Source organism: Ruditapes philippinarum, unplaced genomic scaffold, assembly GCF_026571515.1.
Source record: "Ruditapes philippinarum isolate M1 unplaced genomic scaffold, ASM2657151v2 ctg797_1_1_1_1, whole genome shotgun sequence".
Taxonomy (NCBI): Eukaryota; Metazoa; Mollusca; class Bivalvia; order Venerida; family Veneridae; genus Ruditapes; species Ruditapes philippinarum.
The window spans coordinates 100,517-120,755 of NW_026860514.1; the positions used below are offsets into that span (position 1 = coordinate 100,517).

The following is a 20,239-nucleotide window of genomic DNA, read 5'->3' on the forward strand; positions in this document are numbered from 1 at the left end:
TAATATCGAATTTAAAATAGATGACTTTAACTGTCTATTAAGAAAGAAGATATGAAAGAAGTTGCATGCTCGGATCATACGGATGGTTAATTCTTTTCATGGACCATAGAAAGTGACGCATACTACTTCCTGATTATCATGTTTTATTTTATACTGGTGTATTGACAACAATGTGATATGTATATGTAGATATAAGATGCAATACATGTCACAACGAGACTGGAAATATTATAACATTCATTATCTTACATCCTATTATAATTTAAATAAATTTGTCCAATTCTTATGGGATTAAATATTTTATATGCAATAACGTAAATACCGTGCAGAACCGGAGCATGCACAATGAACAATGTATTTCTACACCACAGACAGTAAATAAAAGTTTGTCCATAACATTTGTATTGAGTTTTGATGCTTATGTTTAAAAAAAATACGTCACAACACACTTGAATTACATTTTTTATTGCTCAGCGTTAGTGTAGCCAGAGACATTAATGTTATCTATGTCTCTGGCGTAGCCGTTGATGAGGTGCATCTACATCCGCTCCTTTAAGAAACAGTCTAAAGATGCCGGGATTTCTTATGAAATTGTCGTCCTAAACAATTTGCGTAATTATAATATCGTTATATATAAGTATTGGCGGGATATACGGGCGAATATAACCTTCCTGATATAACCCACGGCTCTTGCCTCGGACCATGTTCTCCCGCATATCCCGTCAGCAACTTTTATATCTAAAAATATACAAAACGTGGGTCATTATGCTTTTCTTCAATAATTTACGGACTGATGTGGACATGGCATACCTAAAATGTAAAGACGTCAAAAAGAATTCGAACACTTAATAATCATTACAAATGTAAGAAATGATTGTAGAAATCCTAATGTTATATACTTTAATGAAAAAAAAATTGTATCAACCTTATTTCATGTAATCTTTAGAGACATCTAATAAAAGTAGTCGTATTTATAAAGCGTAGTTTTGTAAACGAAAGAAAATACCAAATAGCTGTAATAGAAAATACATTGTTTATCAATACATATTGAACAATCAATTATCAAAAGAATGTAAATGCATAATATACAGATCTACTTCTGCACGGGGACATGGGTAGGTCTGTCTTGAGAATAAAAAGAGAAATTCCAAATGAAACATTGAGATGACAATGGATTCCAGAATTCATTTTACTGTTTCTCGACCGGATTTGATGAAACATCTATGTTTTTTGCGTTGTCTTATTTATTTGATGCAAAAGAAAACAACTCCGGATGGTAAGTAAGCCCATTATTTCAGGAACAAACAGACTCATTGCATGGAAGTTCTTCTTTTCGGCAAGTTGCTTTTCAATCCTTTATGAAAAACATTTAGATCTTTATGGAAGAACATGTAATCAGTTATGACTCATGCATAGAAAATTGTGAAACATCATTTATAACATAATCTGATGGCTTTTTGTCAACTGGATCCTTAACCGACAAAATGCCAAAAAAGTATATTTACTTCGTGAATATTAAGTATAATCCATTTTCTGTAAATAAAATAATTCCATTTAAAGCTGCATGGATCAAGATGAGCAAACAATATGTCAACAAATAAATCTTGAAAGTGTACTAAGATCTTAAGAAAAGTTAAGATTCAAGTTTCAAGAAATATTCTAGATGTTATGAATGTTTTGCAGCATTTCCTACATGTAAATTGCTTTCTTTGTTCTTTTCACACTTTTAAATACATTTTCAAAATATTCACGAATATAACCATGGATCTAAGGGGTTTCTGCTTTAACGCTGTTGAATATTATCCAAAAATTTCATAAACAGATTCTTCATTTTGTTGCTGCTTTCTTCAAGATCTTATTTGATTTCATTGTTTGTTTTCTTTTTTTCTTTTTTTTTTGTTTGTTTTGTTTTGATTTTCCTGGGGTTTTTTTGTTTTTTTTTTGTTTTTTGTTGTTGTTACAATTTGAGCCAAATCATTTTCTTTTCAGAACTTTTGACTGCTTATATAGTCGGTATTGATAAGACGAACTAACTAAAAGTTTGTGATATGTATTTTAATCAGCATTCAACTTGCATATTTTGTATTGTCTTCCTCAGAAGAAGGCTTTGAAAGATTGTTAATAATTATCGTGACTTCTCCTTCAATCACTTTTGGTACAGTGTTGTCACATGCCTCGTCCATTAAAGTTCGACCAGCGTGTGATTGGCAAGCATGATTGTTTGTTTCTTGGACACTTGTAGGGGTTGCTTCAGGAGATGTTTTCTCGCGTTTCCCTTTGATAATATCTGGATCAATGTTCGACTGGTTCGTGGTACTGGAATCATCATTAGCGGTCTTTTGTAAAAGTCCCTCATCATTTTTAATGTCACCTGTACGTTCCTCTTTACAGCCGATCGAAGAGGTTTCTGAACCCAAGCCATTAAGGAAGAACACTGGCCTTTTGCTGTTGGTTTGGTCGTCATCTGATATGGAGCTGCTCGATCCGGTAGGTGAAGGGTTATATTGTTCGGCCTCTTCCGAAAATTTGCGATCATCATCTTTCAGGTCTTTGGAAAGTCTCTGAAAAAATCCATACATTGAAATAGTGTAAGTATAATTAATTCTGATATATCTGTCTTGTTTCCCATCTAGTTTGCTTGAATATGATCAAGGCATAGGCTTGTAAATACATTTACTTCGTACACGTATCTTTCAGTTAGCGCTTGTAGCTAAGCAACACAAATTCATAACAATGACATGGTTATGGCAAAAACATCTAAGTAATTTAAGAGCCGTTTTAAAGCAAAAGGTATTTTCTTACGTTTGATGATTGCTCCGAATTGCTTGATACTACAGACACTGAAAAGGAAAAATATTTAACATGAATATTGCTAAAGACTTAAAGATTATTTGGAAAAAAAAGAAATTTGAGACAAATGTAATTAGATATTTATATATGTTCAATCAATGCTTAGATGTGCTTTTTGTGGTTTTTAAAGTCATTTTCTTCGACTGAAAGTTCCTTCGTCGCTACGGTTTTGAATCTAGCCAGGGATTATGAATCATACCATGTAAGCTATTCAGCAAGCTTAATGAAGGTTTGTGGTTTTACTCAGATGTCCGCTACTTGCTGAAATAATGTCAGGAGGGTAACCAGAGATATTCCCGCCACATGAACAGTTTAACCATCACCAAAATAACCTTTACAAATAAGGTTATGAAATTTCTCTTTCTTTTAAGATGTCAGTATGAAATAATCTCCGCTCATGTTTTGTTTGTGTTACCTTTGCATGAACGAAAATAAATGGATACTTACAGCGAGAACTGGAAGTGTAACCACTGTCTCCTGTAATGCACAAATAGAAATAAAATACATTTCAGGGAAAAAAAGAACTAGCTATAGCAACTCATTATTGTTATATAGTTATAATTTATAGTGTTTGATTTTCCTTAAACTGTGCGACTCTAGTTGATGTAAAATATTTGTACAATCAAACATAATAAATGAAACATAATGAAGAATTTATTTGATGTTCAACGTATGGCTGAGTAAAATTAACTAGCTGTATAATCAATAGTAACTGTCGTCATCTATTTGTGCATGTTTTGAAACAATATAAGCAAATTTTATATAGATAATGAGAGTCTATGACTGGCTTAAATAAGTTTATTTGTACTTTTAACAATATTTATACTGTTTAAACATCGCATTTAGTTATATTCAACAGGATTTTAGAGACGTAATGCTTTAGCATGTATGCTTTTGTTTTGACCAAATAACAAAATTTACATGTCTTATTGAAATATACATGTCTTATTTTTCATGCTATCCAGTATAAGTGATAATATACAAAAATATATGTCAGGTGTAACGTAATATTTCAGTATGTAAATAACAATAATGCAACCATTTCATCTGCATTTTTACTTCCTCATACAGTTTAGCCTAAATTTCAATTCATTTAAATTTCGTGAAAAACTTAATTTCGCAATACTTATTTCATATTCAGTGCTGTATATTTGTATTTAGATCCGCCTCTATTATGATATACTGTATATAATTCTCATTTATATAAGAAAAAATGTATATTGCTCGCGAATAGATACTTTGGTTTAAAAAATTGAATTTGCTTGCCCCAGAACGTGTTAAAATTACAAAACTATAAGTAATAATTTACTTCACAAAATTCTCTTAGAAAATAATTTGAATTCACGATTACAAATTATCTGACTTCAAAAAACATTTCATTAAATAATTTACCTCACGACACTCACTTAGTAAAAAACTTTCTTCACAAAACTCATGACGTAAATAATTTACCTCAAGACACTCACTTAGTAATGAACTTTCTTCACAAAACTCATGACGTAAATAATTTACCTCACGACACTCACTTAGTAATGAACTTTCTTCACAAAACGCATGACGTAAATAATTTACCTCACGATACTCACTTAGTAATAAACTTTCTTCACAAAACGCATGACGTAAATAATTTACCTCACGACACTCACTTAGTAATAAACTTTCTTCACAAAACTCCTGACGTAAATAATTTACCTCAAGACACTCAATTAGTAATAAACTTTCTTCACAAAACTCATGACGTAAATAATTTACCTCACGACACTCACTTAGTAAAAAACTTTCTTCACAAAACTCCTGACGTAAATAATTTACCTCAAGACACTCAATTAGTAATAAACTTTCTTCACAAAACTCATGACGTAAATAATTTACCTCAAGACACTCAATTAGTAATAAACTTTCTTCACAAAACTCCTGACGTAAATAATTTACCTCACGACACTCACTTAGTAAAAAACTTTCTTCACAAAACGCATGACGTAAATAATTTACCTCACGACACTAACTTAATAATGAACTTTCTTCACAAAACTCCTGACGTAAATAATTTACCTCACGACACTCACTTAGTAAAAAACTTTCTTCACAAAACTCATGACGTAAATAATTTACCTCAAGACACTCAATTAGTAATAAACTTTCTTCACAAAACGCATGACGTAAATAATTTACCTCACGACACTCACTTAGTAAAAAACTTTCTTCACAAAAACTCATGACGTAAATAATTTACCTCAAGACACTCAATCAGTAATAAACTTTCTTCACAAAACGCATGACGTAAATAATTTACCTCACGACACTCACTTAGTAAAAAACTTTCTTCACAAAACTCCTGACGTAAATAATTTACCTCACGACACTCACTTAGTAATGAACTTTCTTCACAAAACTCATGACGTAAATAATTTACCTCACGACACTCACTTAGTAATAAACTTTCTTCACAAAACTCCTGACGTAAATAATTTACCTCACGACACTCACTTAGTAATAAACTTTCTTCACAAAACTCATGACGTAAATAATTTACCTCACGACACTCACTTAATAATGAACTTTCTTCACAAAACTCCTGACGTAAATAATTTACCTCACGACACTCACTTAGTAATAAACTTTCTTCACAAAACGCATGACGTAAATAATTTACCTCACGACACTCACTTAGTAATAAACTTTCTTCACAAAACGCATGACGTAAATAATTTACCTCACGACACTCACTTAGTAATGAATTTTCTTCACAAAACGCATGACGTAAATAATTTACCTCAAGACACTCACTTAGTAATAAACTTTCTTCACAAAACGCATGACGTAAATAAATTACCTCACGACACTCACTTAGTAATGAACTTTCTTCACAAAACGCATGACGTAAATAATTTACCTCAAGACACTCACTTAGTAATAAACTTTCTTCACAAAACGCATGACGTAAATAATTTACCTCACGACACTCACTTAGTAATAAACTTTCTTCACAAAACTCATGACGTAAATAATTTACCTCACGACACTCACTTAGTTATAAACTTTCTTCACAAAACTCATGACGTAAATAATTTTCCTCACGACACTCACTTAGTAATAAACTTTCTTCACAAAACTCATGACGTAAATAGTTTATTTCATAACACTTTGTTAGTAAATAATATACTTCACGCATATGGTAAATAAATTACTTCAAAAGAACTCAGTTAAAGTATAATTTGTTTGGAAAAAAAAACTCATTAAGTAAAAAAATCATTTCACAAATCTCACTAAGTAGGTATTAACTCAAAATAATCTTACTTATTTTAAAAAACAAAGCATGCACACTCTTGCATTCTTAGGTCGTGAAATGATTTAATTAAAAAAATAACTGTCTTGGTTAAATGACACTAGATTACACTATTCCCGCTCCAAAATTACATGAATTAGTTTTATTTTTGCCCATAAATCACAAATCCACTCAGAAATATAAGATATGAGATTATGTTTATCTAAAGATTGAACTAGATATGATCAACCGTTCTTATTGATTTATATAGATATGTATAGAGACATGTACATGGGCTAAGTTTGCGTAATGCATGTATGAAATAAAAAACATTAATATTTTTGAGTTTTTCTTTCTTTCATTGTTATTATTTGTTTCCTTGTTCGAGTTTCAAAATCAGTAACATTATCGGCATCATCATCGACAGCACCAGCAGCTTTTTTCTGTCTGTTTCCTTTTTCACTTCTGCTATTTTATCATCATAATCACCACCACCATTCTCTTTCCTTCTTCTCTACAGTAACTGCTTTTTTATTATTCTTATTATCATCATCATCATCATCGTCATAAACATCATCATCGTCATCGTCATCATGACCATCATGATAATGATGATCATCATCATTTTCATCATTTTAATTTTGAAGAAAAAATATTTTCTTACGATCAGCAGATGGTCCTCTTATGAATGGAGCGCGTCTTTCGGGTACTTCTAAATGTGCTCCGCCCGGTGAACAAGCCTAAAATATATATAGTAAAATACCTTCATACAAAATGATAGTACTAAAAACTAAACGATTTAATTTTTTATGTAAAAGCAAATGTCAAAGTGTTAAAGATCTTTAGATAAGTTTTTTAAAAATATTATTAGTTGTTGGTTTTTTTGTGTTTTTTTTTCCTTAGGAAATTGCATTGGGTTCACATTGTTTAGTTTTTACAGCATTTATTAAAGTCCGAATTTTTCACGAGCCTATAAATTTATGAATAAAAAACTATTGAATGCGTTCCAAACACTGAGTGTAAAGTTCTTGCTCAAGGAAACTACGTCTTGTCCCCCGGCAGATAATATAACTGACACGTGAACATATCCACAGTGACACTCTTTAGGAATTCTGATCACGCTGACATAGGCCACTATGCAAGTTTTCTTGAAAATTATATACATTAAATAGGAATTGTATTTAATACAACCAAAATAATCATAAACAATTCATACTTTGAAATATTGACATTTACAATGTATGTGAAGTAGAACCATTTTGAAATGCTAATAAAAACTGTCTATTTTTAGAAACTAGGTTTTAAATAGAAAAAAACTCTTGGCCAAGTTAACGTTGTTTTTATTTGTTGTTGTTGTTGCTGCTGCTGCTGGAGGTGGTGGTGGTGGTTGTTAATGTTGTTGTTGTTGTTGTTGTTGTTGTCGTCGTTTTTTGTTGTTTTTTATTGATGTTATTATTATTATTATTATTATTTGATTTTATTTTATTTTGTTTTATTGTTTTATGTTTTTTTTACATAAATAAGTTAGTTTTAAAATTTTTCGTCTAAAACTGTATGAAAGTTGTCCTATTTTTTATATTTAAATGATATAAAACAACTGTGAGTAACGTACTTTTACACCACAGTTGATAAAGCAGCTTGAAGAAGATTTTTAAACATTTTAAAAAAATACCTGTAGAAGATCCCTTTGAAAATTTTCAATTTTATTTTTCATTTCATCGAGTTTTTCCTGTAAATTTTTAATCGTTTTGCTCTCCGGCTCAGAAATTTTCTTCATTGATCGTTTGATATAGAAAAGACCAAATGATTCCTCTAGCTCATTACTGACTTTTTCTACTACTCTATCTAATTCCAAGACACTTTCTTTCTTGAGAATAAACTCATCTGCCATGGTTTTATCTATATCAAGTATTTCTGTGTCCGTAGAAGAGTTACAATCTAGTTTACACGTATCTATTTGACAGCGCACACTTTTACTTTTTAATTGTTTTATCTAATAATTTAAGTTCCTTTTTTATTTCATTTTCGTACAAAGTTTAAAGTTCTTGTGGTCAGAACTTTAAATATTTGAATTAAAAATATGTTGATTATTTTTCATTTTGTTGTACACACGATCAAATATAAATTCCTGTCCACTGTTACAAAATTATTTTTCATTTTCTATTTAATTCCTTTAAAATTCATGTGAATTATTTAATTTTTAAAACGTTTATTTTTTTAATCAAAAAGTATATTTATCACAGCAAATCATCTCCGTTAACACTTCTAGTAAGTTATGAACTAAATATATCAATAAAAGATAAAATACACACAAAGAAAATATTTTCGATAGGGAAAATTGTCTTCCGTCTTTGAACGCGGAAGATGACCAGCTTTTAATATTTTTATAACTTTTTAAATACTTGTACGTATAATACAACAGCTATATGAGTAATAGATAGATTATATCTCCAGGTATAAGATAAACTATTCACACTGAAAGTCCATAAAAACAGGAGGAAGTCTTATCATAATGATTTTAACGCAATGCACATTTTTAATCATCTACCTTGTCCATTTTAATATACGTGTTATATAATAATACTGTCAAAATTGGCCCCACTGAATGTTTACATAACCTAACCAAAATCAGGGCTTTGTCGTATGTCTATTGATCTACCGAGTTCAATATGTGTCATTAAATTATATTTTTCGGATATATTGAATATGATAAATGGATTTGATTTACTTTGAATTGGAACGTTCAAGACACTTTTATATCAAATACAAAATAATTAGAATGCCTATTGGTTCAAGTAGGTTAATGATTTCACAAAAAATCCCCACGTCCCTTATTAAGATTAGCGCGTTGCTCAATGTCATCTTTGCCGGATTATCTGACACATATAGCAACAATTTCAAACCGCATCTTCAAATAAAATTACTAAAAGGATTTTATTCAAAATCGTATGCAGTTAATTAAGATGTATGGTTAAGTACTTAGAATCAGTTGAATATTATATGTAACAGTGAATTAATCTATTTCATTTAACTTCAGACTCCTATAATCTCGTCCCTTATGCACTTATATTTGACTTAATCTTTTAGATCACGTTCATAGTACATTTTTTTTAATATCAACAAATAAATGGAGATGTTTTTTGTTAAGGATACATTGTCTACCTCATTAAAGCATTAACTTCCTTGAATATTAAAATTTTACACTACCCTGGAGTTTCGAAACATACATGTATAAATCGTCTTCCTTTTTGTTTAAAAGATATTTATTTTATCTTGATTGTGATACCTGATGAAAAACCATAAAAACTGCAAAACAAGATTTTTTGGTTTCAAGTTATTGGATATATTTTAAAATTATTAAGATAAAAGATAAAATGTTGCATTTGGAATATTGAGCTACATGGAAGCATGCGGATGTGCAATTGTGACATATTCGTAATATATTTCGTCAATGATATATGTATCAGGTGTTTTCAAATTTTCAAATCTTCCTGGTTCATAAAAGTGGCTTAATTTACATTTAATTTACCTCTCTCTTTTTATAATTTATCGAAATAAATTATTTGAATTCTGATAAGTTTTTTTTTTCTAGAGAGAGAAAGTTGATGTAATGTGAATTGTTCTTCAATGGAAGGTCTGTAATTCCTCAAATAATCATGTAGTATTTAGTTTGATATGTGATAAAAAAAACGAAATATATAATTATATTCATGTTGTTGATAAGTGTGAGATGCACATCTATTTATACAGCGTTTAATAAAATGTCCTAGAAAAAAATCTCCATCATATAAATGTCCGTATTTAATGTTCATTTTATACTTTGCTAGAAATATTCTTTAAGAACATCTAAACTGTACATTTCTATTGTTTTGATTAAATCTTAAATACCTAATGAAATTGTACGAATTGTACACCAATTCGCTTTATGATTTATCATTTGATAAAGTCTATTACTAGTAAGTAGACGGTAGTTACGGATGCCGCAAACCAGGGCATCGGAGTGAGTTTCAAATGACATGTTTATAAATTCTCTAATAGGTTCTATTTTATTTTTTATACAATGGTTTACAATGACATGAGTAGGACGAATATTACAACATGACTTATGCTTCCGGATTCTTTATTATGGGAAAATAGTTAAATTGATATTTTTGGCTTATTTCCAACAGTGTTACTTTTTCTGTATATAGATTAAAGATGAGATAGCTGACAATTGCGTACGAATTCAAGTCGCATTAATTCGAATTACAAAATATTCTAATGTGAATGTCCTTTGAAAAAAATGTGAATATCCTTTGAAAAACACAGATTGACTTCAAATAGTTGCCTATTTTCTCAAAAACCTTCAAAGTTATTCACTTCAACTTTGGAATCTTTTCAAGGACAGGTTAGTCTGCAGAATTATGTCCATTTTCTGTGTAGCTTTAATTTAACCATTTAGCACTAAGAAAAATGGAGCGCGCTGTCCTAAATAGTTAAATTAAAGCTACATAGAAAAGAGATATAAGCAAAAACGGCTTACAGGATTATCTGCCCCTTTAAGATTTGCATGTTAATAACAACAAGTTTAACCTGAATCTCTATGACACTTTTTGAGAATTGTACTCGAAACAAAGAATTTCAGTCAAAAAATGGGGGCATATCTGAGAAAAACTTAATATTAGATTTACCTGACCTTTTGAAAGATATTCCAGTGTAAGAACCGGACAAGTATTTTACATTTTAAGTGACTTACTCCCCGTTTTGAAGAATTTGACCCTAGAAGGAGACAAAAAAATGAGTAAAAGGGGGGCATAATAAAGGTCGTTTTAGGATTTGCCTTTGGTGTCATTTCACTTAAATCATTTATGTTCCGATCAGAGGTTTGTGAACGTAATTTTCAGTTCGATTACGACGTTTATGTAGTACTGAGTACCGATTCAAGCAATAAAATGATATAAATCACATGCATTCACACCAGCTGAAAGTTGGCGGGGATTCGAATGTTTGAACAAAATACGTCCTTTTGAGATACCGGTGAAAGAGCAAATTTGGCGCTTTGCTCTGCTTCAATGTTTAAATTGACTTTGAATAATTTGGTATCGGTTTGTTTATATGTGACGCAATTCATCTGATGTCATCGGTTACGTAGGTTGGCCACCCTGATTAATATGTAATAGTTATAGTAAATGAAACGAGTGAGTTACGAGGATATAACACTGACTGGGACGACATCAAGAGGTGTTTCTGTTAAAAAATGGCGAGGCCGTAAGGCCGAGACACCTTTTTTTGCAGAAACATCCCGAGATGTCGCACAGCCAGTGTTATACCCCCCGTTAACCAACGAGTTTCATATACTTTAACTGTTTTATCGCAATGACGTAATTTTCTTTTTTTGTAATAGAAATAAATAAATAACTCGTTAGCTACATTACAGTTATTAAGATAAGGCATCCAATGTTAGAGGCGGGTTGTAAGCTGTTACCAAGATTGATTCAAGGTTAAATGGCCTTTTTTTCAGTGGAAATACTTCATTCAGCGGATGTACCTTTAGATTAAATGAGAGTAAATTTCATTTCATTAATTATCTTTGTTTATATTTTTCATTGTATTTATATATATTTATATATTTATTTTATTATATTGATTTCATTTTTTTATTTAATCTTTTTATACTGGGAATGGCCGTTACCACTGCAACCATTGCAGCCTCTATGAAAAAAAACTGCATTGATATATACAAGGTGCGAAAAAAACTCGACCGATTTATAACAGTCGAGTTTTTCCCTATATGAATCAATGAAAAAATCTGTACTGTTATATATCAATACCGTTTTCAAATGCTCATTGAAGTGTATAGAGTATAATGGGTTAGTAACAGCAAAGGAAAAGTTCCAAACCATGCGATAATTTCAAGACATCGGACTAAATTAAGATGTAGGCCAAATATCGAAAAAAAAAGCACAATAATATCTGGATATATTGACATTTATTTTTAGATCTACTTCCTTGATGATGTGAAATGTTTAAAGTTGTAGATAACAGTGTAAACGTACCTGTATTTACACGTTTGTTATCCCAGTCCTAAAAATACTTTTCTTTCTACGGTATCTAAAAGCGAATGATAAATCATTATTGAAAAGTATGTAGTTCTTTTAAATTATACCTTTAAATTACCCCGTTTTGGGTGATGCATTTTTCTTGCGTTAAAATCGGTATTCATGCTCAGTTTGAAAGATGTTTGAGGAGTTTTTCTTATACCTGTCTAGGCATGGATTGATATTCTTGATGGAAAAGTGATACCAGTATGGATGACAAATTTTCTAAGATTCAGTTAAAGGGAAATTTAAACACCATCAGATAACAACATATGATTGAAACACAAACTTTTGATTAATCAAATGTGATAATGTTTGTTTGTTTGGATATTTACGGCACGTCAACACATAACTGGCCATATCGTGCAGAATGCTATAATAGGCTTAAAATGTTATGTTAAACTTTAGGATATGTTGCCTGCTTTTTTAATTTGTCTTTTGACGTCTTATCTGTGATACGCAGGCTTCATAACCTCTGATCCCCTTTCAAAATTCCATTTTATTTAGTTCCGCCCATTGTTTTCTCGTTTAGGGCACACGCTTTTTATTACTTGGGGACCATACGCCGCTTTTCATGGAATGGCACGGTAGTGTCACATTGAAGGTTCCGTGATAACCGCCGTATGAACACATCTGCGGATGTTTCTAAATTCAAAATTTTACTATTTCATGTTTAAATGTTGAATTCTGCTTAAGCCGGTGCTAGGGGGCGTGGACGGTAACTTGCACTTTCCAGTACCGTTCATGAACAGGCTCAATCAAACCGAGCCTGCAACATTTTCAATTTTGCCGTGTTGGGCTTTCTTTAGGGATTCTGTATTTATCTATTTTATGATCACATCCGTGTTATTTGTGCCGTGTGGCGGCTGTAAAAAGTCTCCCCGTACATTTAATCAATGATGTTATATTTTCGATCCTTGAATATCGTTCAGCACGACATTATTGTTGTGCTTGTGGTATTTTTAGTTTCAACTTTTCGGCATTTTCTAGTTGGGTGGTTCCAATACTCCTACTTGAATAATGTTGAATCACCCTTAGGATATGTTGCCTGCTTTTTTAATTTGTCTTTTGACGTCTTATCTGTGATACGCAGGCTTCATAACCTCTGATCCCCTTTCAAAATTCCATTTTATTTAGTTTCGCCCATTGTTTTCTCGTTTAGGGCACACGCTTTTTATTACTTGGGGACCATACGCCGCTTTTCATGGAATGGCACGGTAGTGTCACATTGAAGGTTCCGTGATAACCGCCGTATGAACACATCTGCAGATGTTTCTAAATTCAAAATTTTACTATTTCATGTTTAAATGTTGAATTCTGCTTAAGCCGGTGCTAGGGGGCGTGGACGGTAACTTGCACTTTCCAGTATTGTTCATGAACAGGCTCAATCAAACCGAGCCTGCAACATTTTCAATTTTGCCGTGTTGGGCTTTCTTTAGGGATTCTGTATTTATCTATTTTGTAAATGACAATGAAAATGAACCAATTAGATCCTAGAATACAAGTTTTAATGTTGTAGGGGTTTTTTGTTGTTTTTTTTGTGTGTTTTGTTGTTGTTTTTTGTTGTTGTTTTTTTGTGGTTTTTTTTTGTTTGTTTGTTTTGTTTTTTTTGGGGGGGGGGGTTAATATCGCATTTTAAATAGAGTACTTTAAGTGTCTATTAAGAAAGAAGATATGAAAAAAGTTGCATGCTCGGATCATGCGGATGGTTGATTCTTTTCATGGACCATAGAAATTGACGCATACTACTTCCTGATTATCATGTTTATTTTATACTGGCGAATTCACAACAATGTGATATGTATATGTGGATAGAACATGCAATACAATGTCACAACGAGACTGGAAATATTATAACATTCAATATCTTACATTCTATTATAATGCAAATAAATTGTCCAATTCTGATGGGCTTAAATACTTTATATGCAATGCCGTAATGTGGCAAACCTAGAATGTAAAGACGTCAAAAAGTAACCTAACAATTAATAATTCATTACAAATGTAAGAAATGAATGCAGAAAGCTTAATTTTTATGTACTAAAATTTTAATGAATGTCAAAGCATAATATCTGGATCTACTTCTGCACGGGATACCTGGGAACGTTTGTCTTGGGCAAATGTTGTGCACATTTCTCAGAAAAATGAGAAATGCAAAATGCAACATTGAGATGACAGTGGATTCCAGCATTCATTTTAATGTTTCTCGACCGGATTTTATGAAACATCAATGTTTTGTGCGTTGTCTTATTTATTTGATTAAAAAAACTCTGGATGGTAAATAATCCCATTATTCAGGAACAAACGGACTCATTTTTTCTTTTCAATCTTTTGTGAAAATATTTACTTCTGTTAGTTAAGAAAATTGTAAAACATCATTTGTAACTTAATTTCTTGTCCATTGGATCACCAACTGATAAATCCCCAAAAAAGAATATTTACTTCGTGAATATAAAGGAAAAGAAGTTTGAATAATCCATTTTCTTTATGCAATCATTCAATGTAACGCTGTCGAACACTTTACACAGCTTAAACAGAGTTGTTTTTTGTTGTTGTTGCTGTTGTTGTTGTTGTTGTTGTTGTTGTTGTTGTTGTTGTTGTTGTTGTTGTTGTTGTTGTTGTTGTTGTTGTATTTCTTTTCGGGATTTATTTTGGTTCAAAAGCATAAATGTTGAATGTTGATTAGCATTGGAGTCAAACGCTTTCCCTTTTCAGAGCTTTTAAATGCTTATAAAGTTCCCAATATTGCAAAAGACAAAGTAATAGATTACGTTTTGCCTGTTTTATTCTACATTCACCGTATATTTTGTGTTGTCTTCCTCAGAAGAACGCTTTGAAAGATCGTTAATAATAACTGGTGCAGTGTTGTCGTCTTCTGTTTTGATTACTTTTGGGACAGTCTCGCTACAAGGCGTATTCATCGAACACTGAACTGCAGGTGGTTGGCAAATTTGATCGTTTGCAATCATTGCAGGAGGCAATCCTTCAAATCGTCCTTTGATAGCATATGGACCAGTGAGTGACTGCGCTGCATCATCATCAATCTTTTTAACAACATCGTCTTCACCTTTTATGGTACTGATATTCTTTTCCTTAAATTCGGTCAGAGACGTTTCCAAATCAAAAACTTTGATATAGAACTTGGTGTCGCTGCCTGTTTGGTTGTCGTCTGAAACGGAGCTGTTCGAACCGGACCGTGAAGGGTTAAATAGTTCTGCATCGTCCGAAGGTATCCGATCGTGATCATCATCTTTTATGTCTAATTTGGAAAGTCTCTGAAATAATTAAAACATAGAAACAAAGTAAAGATACCGTCAGATGATTTAATAATGTTTGTTGTTGTTGTTTTTATCGCAGGTTTTTTATCGATTTTTGTAAATGTCCATCGGAATTTTTACCTGCAACATTCAATTTAGAGTAAAGAGTTGGGCAGTCCTTTTATATATTAGTTTGATTTATGTTTTATCATAAACATTTTCAAATATCAACTGTTGGTCATTCACCGTTTTAAGAGGCAATCGTTTGAAATATATTATATTATAATATTTCATTAATTAATTCACCTCAACTTGATAATGAACGTCACTTTAATGTTTGCAGAGTGTACACGTATTTTTTAATTATCGTTTTACATTTTTCTTTCGTATGCAAAGCATGGTTATATATGACAAGATTAAGGTAAATGTTTTCTAAAATAATATTAGAGCCGTTGTAAAGCAAAAGCATGTCCTTACGTTCTCTGATTGGGTCGAATTGTTTGATGCCACAGACACTGAAAAAGAAAAAAATACATGAATATTGTTACAGATCGTGAAAAGTATTTGACATAAAATGAAATTTGAGACAAATGTAATTACATGTTTATATATGTTCATCAATGTGCCGATGTTGTGTTGTGGTTATTAAAGTAATTGGCTTCTCGACTGAAAGTTCCTTCGTCACTTCTGTTTTGAATCTAGTCAGGTATTATGAATCATATCACATAAGCTATTCAGCTAGCTTAAGGGAGATTTGTGGTTTTACTCGGATGTCCGCTACTGACAGAAATAAATTTCGAGGGTAACCTGAGATATTACCGCCACCTGAAACGCTTAACAACCACCAAAATGACCTTTACAATTGGAATTAGAACCTTTTGGGCAATCAAAACAATTAAGCAGCGCGTATTCGATGAAATTGCAATATATTAACATGTCCTATTATATTTTTCTTTTAAATGTATCAAAGAGCGTTACCAATGGTATTTTTGAAAGCATAGAATTTTGACAGCATCACAATGTGAATGTAAACGGATCATGTTTGGCGCTGATGAAGGCTTCTAGCCGAAACGTCTACAATATGCAATATATAATTACAGAATGTTCGTGTTTGTGTGGATTGTTTGTAAAATGTTACCTTTTTTAAATATGTAAAATATTTGTCACGTGAATAGTCAAATAAAGTTCTGAAATTTCTCTTGCTTTTCAGATGTTAGTGTGAAATAATTTCCGCACATGTTTTGTTTGTGTTAACAATGCATGTATGATAATAAATGGATACTTACAGCGAAGATCGGAAGTGTAGCCACTGTCTCCTGTAAAGTACAGATAGAAATAAAATTAACAGAAAAAAGATTAATTAGTCATGACATTTACAGATAATCATTGTTTTGCAACTCAATTTGACTAATGCAATATTTGAACAATTAAGCTCCATTAATGATACACTTGATTTTTTTTTAAAGTACAGATATAACTACATGTACTTGTATATTTAATTGTATAGTCAGTCATATTTCAAACCTTAAAACCATTTTTAAGTGCCGAGATCCTATTATTTTTTATATATATTTTTTTCATATTGATAACATACAAAAGCATGTTACAGGTGCAACGTAATATTTATGTATGTAAATAACAATAATTGCATAATCATTTCATCTGCATTTTAACTTCCTTATTCGTTTGGCCTACATTTCAATTCCTTTAATTATCATGAAAAATTCATTTCACAAAACTCACTAAGTAGATACATATTACTTAATAAAATATGGTGCTGGCAATGTACAATCTTGCATTCATAGGTTGTGAAATAATTTTAAAATTGCAAAAAACTAACTGTCTGAATTAGATGAATCTCGACTGTTGATAAATAGAAATATAAGATATAAGATTGTGTTGAACTAGATACGATACAACCGAACCTATTGATTTATATAGACAGAGACATGTACATGGGCTAAGTTTGCAAGTAAATGAAAACATGAATATTTCCGATTTATTTCTTTTATTGTTATTGTTTGTTTCCTTGTTCGAGTTTCATCATAGTCATCATCATCGAAAGCAGCAGCAGCAATTTTTTCTGTCTGTTTCCTTTTCCACCATTGGTATTTTATCATTATAATCACCACCACCTTTCTCTTTCCTTTTTCACTACAGTAACTGCTATTTTATTATTATCATTATCATCATCATAATCGTCATTGTGACCATCATGATGATGATCATTATCATCATCATCATTTTAATTTTGAAGAAAAAATATTTTCTTACGATCAATAGGTGGTCCTCTTATAAATGGAGTGCGTCTATCCGGCACTTCTAAATGTGCTCCGCCGAGTGAGCAAGCCTAAAATATATATAGTAAAATACCTTCATACAAAATGATAGTACTACAAAACTAAACGATTTATTTTTTCCTGTTAAAGCCAATGTCAATAAAGTGTTAAAGATCTTTAGATAAGTTTTTTTCCAGATATTATTAGTTGTTGGGGTTTTTTGTGTTGTTTTTTCCGTAGGAAATTGCATTGGGTTCACATTGTTTAGTTTTTACAGCATTTATTAAATAATATTTATGAATAAAAAACTATTGAATCCGTTCCAAACAATGAATGTAAAGTTCTTGCTCAAGGAAGCCACGGCTTGTCCCCCGGCAGATAACATAACTGACACGTCAACTTATCTACAGTGACACTCTTTAGGAATTCTGATCACGCTGACATAGGCCACTATGCAAGTTTTCTTGAAAATAATATACATTAAATAGGAATTGTATTTAATACAACAAAAAAAAAATGTTAAACACTTTAAAATGTTGACATTTACAGACAATGTATGTGAAGTAGAACCATTTTGAAATATTAAGTTGAATAGGTTCCCTACAATTATTTCTGTCTTTGTGTTGTAAACCGATTTTATTACAGCATATATAGAAATTCAACTCTGAAAGTTGAATTTGGACGTGTTCTGTCAATCCCGTAGCCCCCACACACAGGGTATATGTTAAAAGGGGTGTTTTCTTTCCCGAACGAGCAATTTTTCAGTAACAATTTCTCGATAAGGAAAGTGAGAAGGATAATATCTAATTTTCCCGTTTAGAAAGATTGTTTATTAAAAGCAATGGGTTTTATAATCGCTTCACAAAGACACAAATTTGGGAAATATGTTATTTACAACATATAAAAATGACAAATCGGGTAATTGAAATAAATAAATAAATAAAAAAAAGTTCAGAAAAATGCTAAGTGTTCCAAAAAAAATCTGCAGTGACTTCTGCCAAAATTGTATTTATGAATCTTATGATCTTATTGAAAAAAATAAGGTTTTTTACGGCCAAGTTGTTATTATTATTATTATTATTATTATTATTATTATTATTATATTTTATTATATTTTTATTTATTTTTTTTACATAAATAAGTTAGTTTTTAAAAAAATCGTCTAAAATGTATGGAAATTGTCCTATCTTTATATTTAAAATGATATAAAAAAAACTGTGATTAACGTACTTTTACACCACAGTTGATTAAGCAGTTTAAAGAAGATTTTTAATATTTAAAAACATCTAAAAAAAATACCTGTAGAAGATCCCTTTGAAAACATTCAATTTTAGCTTTCATACCATCGAGATTTTCGCGTAAATTTTTGATCGTTTTGTTCTCCGGCTCAGAAATTTTCTTCATTAATCCTTTGATATAGAAATGACCAAATGATTCCTCTAGCTCCTTACTGAATTTTTCTATTACTCTATCTAATTCCAAGACACTTTCTTCCTTGAGAATATACTCATCTGCCATGGTTTTATCTATATCAAGTCTTTCTGTGTCCGTAGCAGAGTAATATGATATATACGTATCTATATTCCAGCTCACACTTTTAGTTTTTAATTGTTTTATCTAAAGATTTAAGTTCCTTTTATTCATTTCCGTATAAGAGTTTAAAGTTCTTGTGGTCAGAACTTTAAATATTTGAAGTAAAAATATGTTGATTATTTTTTGCTTTTCTTATTGTACATACGATCTATTATAAATTACTGTCCACTGTTATGAAATTAGTTTTCATTTTCTATTTAATTTCTTTATAATTCATGTGAATTATTTAATTTTTAAAACGTTTTTTTTTTAATCAAAAAGTATATTTATTACAGCAAATCATCTCCGTTAACACTTCTAGTAAGTTATGAACTAAATATATGAATAAAAGATAAAATATACACAAACAAAATATTTTCGATAGGTAAAATTATCTTCCGTCTTTGAACGCGGAAGATGACTAGCTTTCAATATAATTTTTTAAGATTTTTTTTATATACTTGAACGTATAATGCACCAGCAATGTGAGTAATAGACATATTTATCTACAGGTATTCACACTGAAAGTCCACAAAACAGGAGGAAGTCTTATCATAATGATATTAACGCAATGCACTTTTTTAATCAAATACCTTATCCATTTTAATATACGTGTTATATAATAATACTGTCAAAATTCCCCCCACTGAATATTTACATTACCTAACAAAAATCAGGGCTTTGACATAGGTCTATTGATCTACCGAGGTCAATATGTGTCATTCAATAATCTTTTTCGGATATACTGAATATGATAAATGGATTTGACTAACTTTGAATTAGAACGTTCAAGACATTTTATATCAAATACAAAATAATTAGAATGCCTTTTGGTTCAAGTAGGTTAATGATTTCACAGAACTAGAAAAATTCCCCATGTCCCAGATTAGCGCGTTGCTAAATGTCATCTTTGCCGGATTATCTGACACATTTTGCAAC

At 31.0% G+C, this 20,239-nt stretch overlaps 2 protein-coding genes across 3 annotated transcripts; both read right to left on the reverse strand.

The window, feature by feature from the left end:
• Positions 1-38: 38 nt before the first annotated feature.
• LOC132760431 (uncharacterized) lies at positions 39-19,791 on the reverse strand. Of its 2 annotated transcripts, XR_009629851.1 has the most exons (6): positions 19,028-19,791; positions 17,724-17,799; positions 16,736-16,765; positions 15,927-15,964; positions 14,143-15,467; positions 39-810 (listed from the first exon to the last, which is right to left on the reverse strand). XR_009629851.1 is itself a non-coding variant. In XM_060752411.1 (5 exons), exons 1-5 carry the CDS (start codon positions 19,244-19,246, stop codon positions 14,976-14,978), a joined length of 855 nt encoding a protein of 284 aa, XP_060608394.1. In that variant the 5' UTR covers positions 19,247-19,791; the 3' UTR covers positions 13,942-14,975. The 2 variants fall into 2 exon arrangements, 1 of the variants encoding a protein (XP_060608394.1); XM_060752411.1 differs by lacking the exon at positions 39-810 and having other exon boundaries at positions 13,942-15,467.
• On the reverse strand, positions 835-8,507 carry LOC132760430 (uncharacterized). Its single transcript, XM_060752410.1, has 5 exons — positions 7,788-8,507; positions 6,780-6,855; positions 3,298-3,327; positions 2,803-2,840; positions 835-2,561 (listed from the first exon to the last, which is right to left on the reverse strand). The coding sequence occupies exons 1-5, from the start codon at positions 8,004-8,006 to the stop codon at positions 2,067-2,069; spliced, it is 858 nt and encodes a 285-aa protein (XP_060608393.1). The 5' UTR covers positions 8,007-8,507; the 3' UTR covers positions 835-2,066.
• Positions 19,792-20,239: the final 448 nt, after the last annotated feature.

What these genes read in the sequence shown, in the direction of transcription:
- LOC132760431 (XM_060752411.1), bottom strand. Translation starts at nt 19,246, where the DNA reads ATGGCAGATGAGTATATTCTCAAGGAAGAAAGTGTCTTGGAATTAGAT. An exon ending in TTCAAAGGGATCTTCTACAG is followed by an intron (nt 17,800 to 19,027) that starts GTATTTTTTTTA and finishes TATATATTTTAG; the next exon opens with GCTTGCTCACTCGGCGGAGC. An exon ending in ATTCGACCCAATCAGAGAAC is followed by an intron (nt 15,468 to 15,926) that starts GTAAGGACATGC and finishes TAATTATTTCAG; the next exon opens with AGACTTTCCAAATTAGACAT.
- LOC132760430 (XM_060752410.1), bottom strand. Translation starts at nt 8,006, where the DNA reads ATGGCAGATGAGTTTATTCTCAAGAAAGAAAGTGTCTTGGAATTAGAT. An exon ending in TTCAAAGGGATCTTCTACAG is followed by an intron (nt 6,856 to 7,787) that starts GTATTTTTTTAA and finishes TATATATTTTAG; the next exon opens with GCTTGTTCACCGGGCGGAGC. An exon ending in ATTCGGAGCAATCATCAAAC is followed by an intron (nt 2,562 to 2,802) that starts GTAAGAAAATAC and finishes GGATTTTTTCAG; the next exon opens with AGACTTTCCAAAGACCTGAA.